The 12,013-nt window shown below is 31.4% G+C and overlaps 2 protein-coding genes across 2 annotated transcripts; both read left to right on the plus strand.

The window, feature by feature from the left end:
* The first annotated feature begins 6,593 nt into the window (after positions 1 to 6,593).
* Positions 6,594 to 7,244, plus strand: LOC133831830 (receptor-like protein Cf-9). The gene has a single exon (XM_062262241.1). The coding sequence runs from the start codon at positions 6,594 to 6,596 to the stop codon at positions 7,242 to 7,244; it is 651 nt and encodes a 216-aa protein (XP_062118225.1).
* Positions 7,245 to 7,309: 65 nt separating this feature from the next.
* LOC133829845 (receptor-like protein 6) lies at positions 7,310 to 9,343 on the plus strand. The gene has a single exon (XM_062259660.1). The coding sequence runs from the start codon at positions 7,310 to 7,312 to the stop codon at positions 9,119 to 9,121; it is 1,812 nt and encodes a 603-aa protein (XP_062115644.1). The 3' UTR covers positions 9,122 to 9,343.
* The last annotated feature ends 2,670 nt before the right edge of the window (positions 9,344 to 12,013 follow it).

A 12,013-nucleotide genomic window follows, 5' to 3' on the forward strand; every position in this document is an offset into this window, starting at 1 on the left:
ATAAGACTGAGACTTATGTATCCTAGTACGAATATAAGTTATTATTGTTGACCTGCTATCACAAGAGAAGAATTGAATAGTAAGATTTGTGTTAAGGAAAATTAAAGAGGATGGTTGATGAAATTAATTGCCCTAGTTTTTAATCCATTGAATTTCCTTCACGTTATTTATTTTCAATTATTGAAGTTAATTTTAGATTTTTGTTTTACAATTTTAGTTAATTATTGTGACTCAATTATTGTTAGCCAAATAGAAATAGGAATTAAGTTTGGGTATTTAGTATACAGTCCTCGTGGGAACGATCTCACTTACTCTTTATTACTTGTTAAGATTACGTGCACTTGCGTATTGAATTTACACAACAATAACTAGGAAGACGTTTCAAAAACCACACATGGGTTGGCCATGCCAGTTTGATTCTTAAACGAACAAAACAGAACTTATCAATTGCAGAACTATTTTAGAACAATTTTAGGAAAAGGGTCTTAAAGCTTTGCAAAAAGTTACAAAGCTCAGAGACTTGGGTTGTATTCATAGAGGAAAGGAATACACTGTTAAGTATTACAATCAAGAAATTAAAAGTTGTTGCAACAACTAATCAAGAGAGCTAAAACAGAAAAAAATAATTAACAAGTAAACTGTTTTGAACTAATTTCAACAGTGTACAACTAAGTCAATCCAACTATAGGCTTATCAATTCTACACTCTTTTCTCACCAATAAGGCTCTCAATAGTTTCAAGAAAAAATTATTTCACAATATCAAATAATTGGAAGAAAAAAAATAGAGTTCTTTCTTTTTAGATATGTTAGCCGACTGAAAAGGTGTGAGCTAAATTGTTGACAAATAAATTAATATATTCTTTGATGAATGGATTCAATTTGCTTCTCCATACATATCTGCTTTCTTCTGTTCCATATTTCTAAATCCTTCATCCTTATAAGAATATAAGGTTATTGAATTGAATACTATAACTCTCATTTGATTTCAGTAATAGCTTTAGGAAAAGGGTTGCTCATTGGGGTGTTCCTACTATGAAAATGTAAGTTTTCTCTTTATAAAATCCACCACATGGTAGTTAAGTCATTTTTTTTATACCAAATAAAAAGACCCATGTGTTAAAAAAATCCCATTAAGAGCCTTATGGAAGTTCCTTATGTGATAAATTCATGTGTTTGCATGCTCTAATCAAACTCCATTTGAATATATTCAAAGCAAAAGCATTGTAAAACTAACTCAACTTCATGAACTATGTCAAGTTACTGTGAATTGTGGACTTGGTTGGGGTGTTGAAATTTATTTTGTTGTTAATGATTTTTTTTATTTCTGTTTTTAAAGCTCACATCTCTAGCTCAGTTTGTAGAAAGATGGCTTGTGCTCCAGTATTTCTCATTAGTTTGTGCTTTGTATATGAATCTTCTGTTTTGATTAAAACTTACTTTCTAGGACACTATTACTTCTGCAAAAAGACACTCTCAGTATAAGCCCTCCAAGATATTTGAGGCATCTTGTTGCAGTAAATAATGATATTAAGCTTCTCTAAAAAGATTGCGATAGCATATTTTCATATCAGATTGTACACATGAAGTTATACACTAACAACTAAATTGCATCAAGAACATTCACAAAATTTTCCTAATAAGTTCCAGATTATGGTAGAATAACCACTTCCATATACAAAACAACTCAAACTAAACAAAGAAAGATATAGTAGTACTAGAGCATCTCTCATGGAATCAAATTATACTGATTTATCAATAGCAGTAATATGCTACCTATTCTTGTCTGATATAGAGAGAGTGTATGAGCTCATGGGTTCCCTGTCACCATGTGATTGAGACCCTTTTCCACCTTGAACTGCTTTGGGGGTGTTTGGTATAGGGTAAAGTAATTGTGGGAATGGAAATCTAAAACCCTTCATATGTTTTGTTTAAATTTTAAGGAGATAAAGTTAATAATTTGTGTGGGCCCCACATGTATTTTAAAAGTATAGTGAACCATTTTGTACAGAAGCGTTTAATATGACCTCCATGCTAAGTCCCTCTACACTTTCCAAAGGCAACTCAACTACTCAAAACAAACACCCCTTATGTAATATGAACAAATAAAAACACTATTTGATTGGATAGGGATTGCTTGTTTTAAAAAGAAAAATGAAGAGTGAATATCATTTTTAATAAGTTGTCTGCTAAAATTAATTTCATCATTCATTTCACATTGAAAAGAATAACAAAAAAAGTTAATGAACCAAAAAAAAAATGCTAAATTAACAGACAAGTTGTTAAGAATGCCATTTTAATTGAAAGAAAAAAATGTAGTAGCATTGCAGAGTGCATGTAATAATCACTAAATTTAGAATTGTAGTTTTAATCTTGATGATGATGCATGTTATAAATAAGTGATCCAATGACTACAACATGGATATCTTATATAGCACATGATTTTCTTAAAATGTATGAAATATACCTCTGTAGTGTGTCAAATTTTGTTGTTTATATCTCATAATTTGTATGGCTTGGATAAACTTGCTCAGCTGCCACAATTCTGGCAACAGGAAAATAATAATCATAAGTTGTGGAAATGAAATCTTATATGTAGGATTAAGATTGAGCTGAAATGATGTACTCAAAAAGTAGCACCCGGATGAATATGATGAACTGAAGTAAAGGGAATCCATACTGCTCACCATGTTGTATTGCCTTGGATTTTAAGGCGAGGGATGCGAGAAACCTTGAGCCAGTCCACTCCTTTATCTCTATGGTACCGTTGCTCTAATAATGGACAGTATAAGATGCTCAAATCAACAAGAGAAGCAAAATGTAGCACTTCTTCAGGCAAGCATTGGATTTCATAGCAGTCAGCAGTCCACAACTCTTCCAGTGAGGCCACACATCGAAAGGCGTCGCCATTCAGTGATTTGAGGTGGGGGAGATTCTGAAGTGACAGAGAAGTCAAAGACGTTGGAAGCAGTCCCCCGGGGAAGGATTCCAACACTATGTCATGTTGGACGCCACAACACGTGAAAACGTAACTACTTTATTGATACAAAAGAGATTACACCAAGACTTGATTACAATTCTTGACCACACACACTAAACACTCTAGCTTACACTCTTTGGAACACTTTTAGATGCACTTTGTGTACTCACTCTCTTTTACTCACTTTTGGGACACTCACTTTTCTAGTACCTTGGACACACATTACATTTATATTTATAGGCTACCAAGGAAACATCTACATCTTTCTAGACTTTTCTAACTTTATAATTTATTTAACTACTTTCTTCATTTTTCTAAATGTTTCTAGAACTTTCTATATTGTCTAATTAGTTCTAAGCTATTCAAGAACTTTCTAGAATGTTCTATGTTCTTCCTAGTATATTCTAGAACATTCTAGAATTCTAGAGCATTCTAGATACGGTAATGACTTTTAACATGTCATCACAATCTTCAATGGTCAATGATGAAAGAAAAGCAAGTCTTTGAAGATCCCAACTCGCTTGTTGCGCCACAAGTCTGCTGCATTTTGAAATCAAGAGGTGAATCAAACTTGAGGGGAATCCTGATCCTTGAGGAAATATCTCAACTTCAGGGCACTACTTAATGAGAAACAAGCCAAGAGATGGAAGCATAGTGCCCATTTGTGCAGGTAGTGACCTCAGTTTGTTGCATTGAATAACTTTGATGGAGCTGAGAGAGTGGAGAACAGTGCTAGAATTTTCAACAGGCTCATCTGAAGTAATGGTAAAGGATTCCAAATTTTGACTGTGCCTTACATCAAGAGATTTAAGCTTGGGGAAGTAGTCTAATGGAAAGAACTTCAGAGAATCACAGCTCTACACTATTGTCAGCTTTCTAGCTGATGAGCACTGCAAGCTCTCAATGAATTCCAGCTTTTTGCATCCCTTGATTTCAAGAGTTTCTAGCATCATGTCTGTACTTGAGCCTCTTGTTAGTTGCTTGATATTTCCACAACCTTGTAATTGAAAGTGATCCAAAGAAAGAGACCCCATAGAATCACTAACGGCACCATAAATGTCCAAGCTTCTGAGAGAGATGTATGACTTGTTCTCTGGAAAGTTCAAATTTCTGCACCCTGAAGATCCGGATTTCATGTGATACTGCAAAATATCCTAGGATATTTATGTAGGCCATATTTGAATGTAATGTATTATTTGAATTTGTAATTAGTTGTAACAATCTTACACTACACATGTAGTGCCTGGATTAACTTGTAAGGGCCCATAGCCCATTAAGAGACTTTGTAAATATAGATATCTCTCAATCATTATTTCTAAATTAAATTTGTGCGCATTTTACATACAAAACTATATCGAATTGTATTCTTTTTCTACCAGGTGTTGAACTCTGTTTCTCCTTGATCTTGAGTCTGAAACCTTTTTTATTAATAAAAATGCAAGTGGACGTAGGTCATTACTAATTCTTGTGGTCAAACCACTATAAATTATTTGTGTCGTTTTACTTGATTTCAGTTCATTTAATTAATTCGTGTCGTATAATTTGACTATGTGTCGTTGACGAAAACGCCAGTCAATAGTAACTATTAAAAACTCTTCCACTTTTATATACTAAGTATAAGTAACGTGCAATGCATATTTGCTTAGTTTTATTTAAAAATTATTATATATTTTTTAATTATCATTTAATTTTAAATAAATAAACAATATCATATATTATAAAAGAACATTGTCCATAGTCTTAAAAGAAATAAATAATATCATAATTTTTATTTAAAAATATCGTTAAACCAAAAATTCGTTAGATACACACTTTTTACGTATAAAAATATGGTGCATTCTAGTTTTAAAGTAAATAATTTGATGTTGCTTAATAGTTTTAATTTTAGTGTTCATAATAATTTAAACTTTGGTATTTTTTATGTTTTGATTTATATAATAAAAAACATTTAAAGCGAACACAGAAATTTATATATAAATATATTATTCAATAAATGACTAGAACAATTAAAATAAGTGATTTCTCATTAAAATACTAAAGGACAAAATAACAAATATGTACATTTATGTATTATGTCAATATTACATATATATTTGGATAAACAAAATATATTAAGTGACAAGACAAATAATTGATAAAAGAAAGAAAAAAAAACACATATATATTTTTTTGTTGTAGTTTTTAAAACTTTAATATAAAATTTTAAAATATGTAATGAGAAATTATTATGGCTTATTTATTATTATTTTTTATTTTAAATTTATTTACCTTATTTAAATAATTTTTTTAATCTATTTACCTTTTTTTAGATGACTTTAATACTAACCGTGTTAGAAAACAATAAAAAACTATTAAATCTAACATAAATCAACAATTTCTGTTAAACTCACATTTATAATATATAAATATATATATATATGATATTTAATACTTTTTTGTTAAGATAATATTATATAGACATAAAATACACCTAAGATGTAAAATATATATGATATTTTGATAATAAAAATATATAAACATATACTACTATTATTATTGTTATTATTCATTCATATACTATTATTAATGTTATTATTACTTGTTTATCCAAAAAAAATATAGACATAGTGATGTGACATATAATTAACAAAATGGCATGTATCCCGGCGGGTTAATTAGGCTCGACCAGATAGTCAAGAATTTCCCTCCTCGAGTTCATCCGATATAGTTAAAGGTGTTGTTCGGAGACAACAATTTAAATACATGCAAACTACCATGGCTCGAAGAAGCCCTGGTCGTAGGAAATCCCTAGATGCAATTCAAACTACCAGAGCAACCCAAATCTTACAAGATATTTATTTAACTGTGATTTGAATGTATTTTTTTTATATTCTTTTATTGCATATCCAATTGTAACAAACCTGTATTATTCTTGTAAAGCCCAAGACTCACTAGAGACTATAAATAAAGACCTCTCACCGTCATTATTTTTCATGCACACTTTACATACATAAACTCTTTCAAACTTTATTTTCTCTCTCAAGCATAATTAAGAAATAAAACTCAGCTGAATCTTGCTCTTATAATCTTGAGTCTGAGACCTTTGTGATAAATAAAAGTGCAAGTGGACGTAAGTTATTATCAACTCTTGAAGCCAAACGACTATATATTTATGTGTTGTTTACTTAAGTTAAGTTATTTTATTATTTATTATCATTTACTTGATTTAGTGTCGATGACTAAATCATTTATTATTATTTACTTTACTGTGATTAACATTACTGAATACATTTAATTTTGAAAGGTCATTTTTATTTATTTGAAAATATTTTTTGTCATGCCTTTAAATCATAAATATTTTTTAAATTTATTTATATTTTGAATATTTTAAAAAATATAAACAAAAAAAGTAAAGTACGGACAATTATGTCAATAAATGACAGAATCCAATGTTCATTCAACACCATTCTTATTCTATTAGATTCTATTACTATTAACAGTGAAGCCTAGAATTCCCTGTAATTATATATATATATATATATATCCACACACTTCTGTCTATTTTTAAAGGAATAAGGGAATTGCATGATCTCTACCAAGATCATAAAATCCATTATTAAGTTGGAAAGAAACACTATGGCTCTTTCATTATTAGTTGTGATTAATGTACTGTTTCATTTTCTGCTACTATCTCATCAACTTGTTAATTCTATGCAGCCTTCTTGCCATGATGAGGAGAGAAATGCTTTGATACAATTCAACAAAAGCTTTAAATTAGATTGTCAGAGTAGACCTAATCCCTATTTGACTATAGTTGTCCATCCAAAGACATCGTCTTGGGGATCGAATAATGGTACCAACTACTGCTCGTGGGATGGTGTTGAATGTGATGTGGAGACTGGTCATGTCATTGGTCTTTACCTCGATAGTTCATGTCTCTACGGCTCTTTCCACTCCAACAACACTATCTTTCACCTTGTTCATCTTCAGGAGCTTGATCTTAGTTATAATAACTTCACTTTCTCTCCAATTCCCACTGCCATGGGCTTTTTTCCGGAGTTGAAATCTCTTCGCTTGAGTTCTTCTTTCTTCCAAGGTCAGATTCCATCTCAACTTTCACTTTTGTCTAAGTTGTCTCACCTTGACCTGTCATATAACACTGGTGTTAACGATCCATTTGTAGTTAAGAATCTTTTGAAACTTAAAAATCATAATCTTGGAAGCCTAGTCCAAAACTTGACTGCTTTGGATTTTTTTTTTTCTAAATTATGTGGACATGGGTTATGAACTAGGTAATTCCTTGGCAAATTTGACTTCTTTGAAAACTCTTGGTCTAGGAGGTTGTGGATTGTATGGGCCTATTCCCTTCTTCACTTGGTGAATTAACCCAGCTTTCTTCTCTAAATCTCAAAGAAAATTATTTCACTGGGTACATCCCATCTTTTGTTCAAAACCTCACCCTCCTTTCCTTCATAAATTTACATAACAATCAAATTTCAGGGCCAATCCCTTCTTGGTTTGGCAATCTTACTGCAATACAAAAGATATATTTTTATTCAAACAAATTGATTGGTTCAATTCCGCCGTCCTTGTTCAAACTCAATAATCTTGAATGTCTCGAACTCTCGCATAATAGTTTGAGTGGTACATTGCAGTTAGATTCATTTCTTAAACTGAGAAATCTCGCTGTCCTTGGTCTAAGCAACAATAAATTCAGCAAGTTTCCTGAATTTATTGGTGATCAAACTAATCTCGAAGTGTTGGACCTTTCCAGTAACAATATATATGGCCAAATTCCCCAAAATCTAATGAACTCAAGTCTTCAACGCTTGGAAGAGATAGATATATCCAACAACTTGATAACAGGGTTTCATAACCATCAAACCATTCTACCTTGGTCTAGTCTTCGTGTGGTAAAAATCCAATCTAACTTGTTGGAAGGACAACTGCCAATTCCTCCATCGTCTGTCACACATTACGATGCCTCTGACAATATTCTAAGTGGTGAAATTCCCAAGTCGATATGCAATTTGAGTTCAATTTTGATCCTTGATTTGTCAAACAATAACTTGAGTGGGGAGTTTCCTCGTTGTTCAGGCGGTATGATCAGTGGCTTTATAATAGCTTTGAATTTGAGAAACAACTCTTTCCATGGCACCATTCCTCTTGAATGTCAGCAGCAGGAAAGTGATTTGAGAATGGTGGATTTCAGTCACAATAATTTTCAGGGAAAATTTCAACGACCATTTGCAACATGTGTGAATCTCGAGTTTCTTGACTTTTCTTACAATCAAATCAGTGATGTGTTCCCCACTTGGCTTGGGAGGTTTCCTCTGTTAAAAGTTGTTTTACTGAGGGAGAACAAATTTCATGGAGTCATAGGGAAACCTGAATACACTAAGGGTGAGTTTCCAATGCTACAAATTATTGATGTGTCTCACAATTATTTCACAGGGGCATTGCCTTCTGAATATATGCTCTTATGGGATGCTATGAAAGCTTTTAAGGTGAGCGATTTGAAATACATGAACGCACATATTAGTGATAGTGGAAGCATTTATAATTATTCAACAACATTTGTGATGAAAAGTGTGGCAACAAGATATGAGAAAATCCCAGCAAATCTAGCAGTCATTGACCTATCGAGCAACAATTTCAGTGGTCAGATTCCTGAGTCCATTGGAAGCCTCAAGGCTCTCTACTCACTCAACCTTTCAAACAATGCGCTCATAGGTCACATTCCACCATCGTTGGGGACATTAACAGAACTGGAATCATTAGACCTTTCTCAAAACCAACTGTCGGGAAAGATTCCTCAGCAACTAGCAGAGCTAAAATTCCTCCAAAAGTTTGATGTCTCTTATAACAATCTCACAGGTCCTATACCACATGAGAACCAGTTCCACACGTTCGAGAATACCTCATTTGAGGGTAATCAAGGACTGTGTGGAGATCCATTGTGGAAGAAATGTGAAAACTGGCTGCTCCCACCATCATCTGCTTTAAATAAAGATGCTGATTCTAATTTTGCCATTGAACTAGACTGGAAAATCGCTTTGGCTGGACTTGTTAGCGGGCTTGTTATTGGACTCTCTCTTGGGGAGATGGTGATCCCGAGGACTCTCTCTAGAACAAGATTGGCGGAGCTGATGATCCTATATTAAGTGCGTATGTATCCACAATAGCTGTTGTTCGTATATTATTTCTTCTGCTATATAAGTACTACTGTACAACTAATAAACATATTGGTGTGTTTTTCTTTTGTATAAATTAAATTATGTCCTTTCTATACCCAACTTTTTGAATGATGTCAAAATGTTTAAATTTCATGATCTTGACAAGATGTAACATATATCATTGTATTAGAACCACATTTTCTTTTTCCAAAGTTTTTATGCCCCTTCTAATAAGTCATTAATTATGTTATCTGCTTTTCTTTCTTTAATAATACATCTCTACCAAAAAAAATATCAGCATTCGTGGGGGACCAAAGAGATATGGCTCTCCTCTCTCGTCATATAATGATCCATCTCTCATTCTCTCGTACAATCTGAATTAAAAATATACTACTCACATGCAATTATTGTTGTAAAGACATGATTGGCTAACTTTAGTTTTAAACAAAATATTTTAAATTGCAAAAAATAGCAGCATATTATCTCATAATTCAGCTGTTTTTTAAGTGAAAATTTCTTTTAGGGTGAATACAATTTTTACCTTATTTATTACAATCAATCTCTATTGATAAAATATATGAACAAAAAAGGTGTCGAAAATGAACATGGTCAAAAGAAATGACCTATTTTTGTAGTTGTGTAGAGAAGAAACTAACTAAGAACAAAAAAAATGTTAAAAGATGAGACCGGAGAAAATAATAGACAAAGTACAACGTGTAAAGTAGGGTAGAAATTAATGGAACTAATACTACTTTGATGATATTATTTTGTCTATTGAGAAGAAATTCATTATAGTCTCAAAAGAAAAATCAAAACGTGTAGATTAAGTTGGAATAATTGGCTCTTTATGTTTAATCGATCGAAGACTAGATAATGAATGAGAAAGTGAATCATTTAACTCAACCATATAACTTATAAGATTTTTCAACATTATATATAAAGTATAATTATTTTTATCAAAGTCAGTGGAACTATTTTTGTTCAAAAGTCAGGCATATCATACATACACGTACAACCTACATTAATAGTTTATCTTTTTTTGTCCATTTCTTTTACAAAATTTGACTTAAAACTATAACCTTTTATACCTTCTTATTTATTCATTTACTTAAATGAAGAAAAAATAACATGACAAATATTGGCAATTTTAACATTAGTAGTTTTTTTAACTTTTAAATCAAATGGCCAATATTTTAAATAGTGCAAGGGAGCACTATATATTAAATATTGTGTAAAATGTAATACTATATTTGCCGCATACATTAATTAGAGATGATCTTATTAACGATTAGTATGCTGTTAAATTTTAATTACAACTAGCTTTTTTATATTAAAAGATTTATACTAGTATTAATTGATCATCTTTTTTTTTTTTTAAAAAAAAAAAAGAAGAAGAAGAAATTGTTGGCTCATGCCTAATTAATAATGATAATAATTGGCATATTATGGTGTGAGAGTAGTGCCTGAGAAGAAAAGTCATTAATTGATCACTTTCCCATAAGATAAGGTGGTCTCACTAGATGTGTCATTAATTAATGGAGGTCCTTCACATATTTATCAAGAGTGTCATTCTATTGGGGAGAATAAAAACAAGAAGAAAGATCAAACATAAACAGGCCAAAACGTGTTATCACTATTTTGACTAGTTTCAAACTTTCAATGAAGAAAACTTGGTTCGAATTCTATTATATATATATGATAATGTCATTGATTTTTTTTATATATCTTTCTACATGTGGTCTATGTATAATAGAGACAAAGTAGGAAAATAATACATAACCAAACGTGTAAAGTAGGGTAGAATAATACTTGACTTCTAAATTATTCATATATATCACTACTTTTCTCATTTTATTGTATCAATCTCTACAGCCATTTGTGATTGTAAATCTTTATAATATATATGATTATGTATAATTTATCAAAGACATGTTTGAATGTTATTGTATAACTAATCAATGATCCGAAAATACTAACGCCAATTTTGTGCAAACCATTCATAGCATTTAAAAGGTCTAAAAAAATACAGATAAAAAAAAATTTGTCGTAATGTGTGCACACACTAAACATATTTACACAACATATTATACAATATAGCATAAGCACCCCAAGGATCATTCAGACTCCTAGGATACCTGGCTACTTATCTCTTCGCTAATTCTCACGGTCGCGAACCATTTTAAATTTTGTATTTAAGGAGCCATGTAGAGATTCTCCTCGTTCAGGATGGAATTTTATCATGGAAATTCTTAATGGACACAATCATGCATTTTGTAAATTATGTGATAAATTAAGAAGTTATGGTTTAACATCCACTAAAGGTGTGAACTTAGAAGAAGTTGTAGGTATGTTTCTAATGATCTTAGGGCACAATCTTGGAAATCAAATGATTCAAGAACAATTTCAACGTTCAGGTGAAATTGTTAGCTGAAAATTTAGGCATGTTTTAAAAGCAATGATGAAGCTTGCTATTGAAGAAATTAAACCCCATGAAAATTGCGATGATACTCCACAATACATTCAACAAAATCCAAAGTATTTGAAATTTGGTATTTTAATATTAAATGTGGAATACTAATTAAGTTGTTTCAACAGATTTCAGTTTTGTTAACGCTGCTTATATAACTATTACAATAGAAACAGAAAAACAGGTAAAAATTCAACACACGAGAATTTTTACGTGGTTCAGAAATCCTTTCAGATAACTTACATCTACGGGGCCACGCCCAGAGAATCAACCAATTAGTAAAGAAATAATGTGTACAAAAGCATCGACTTAAACAATGTAAGACTCCCTCTTAAACTATTGTCGCGGTCTTATTGTACTCTTCTCTACAAATCTAGTTTTGATGAAACGCTGATTCTCTTGAAATCCCTTCA

This window comes from Humulus lupulus, chromosome 4 (assembly GCF_963169125.1).
Source record: "Humulus lupulus chromosome 4, drHumLupu1.1, whole genome shotgun sequence".
Lineage (NCBI taxonomy): Eukaryota > Viridiplantae > Streptophyta > Magnoliopsida > Rosales > Cannabaceae > Humulus > Humulus lupulus.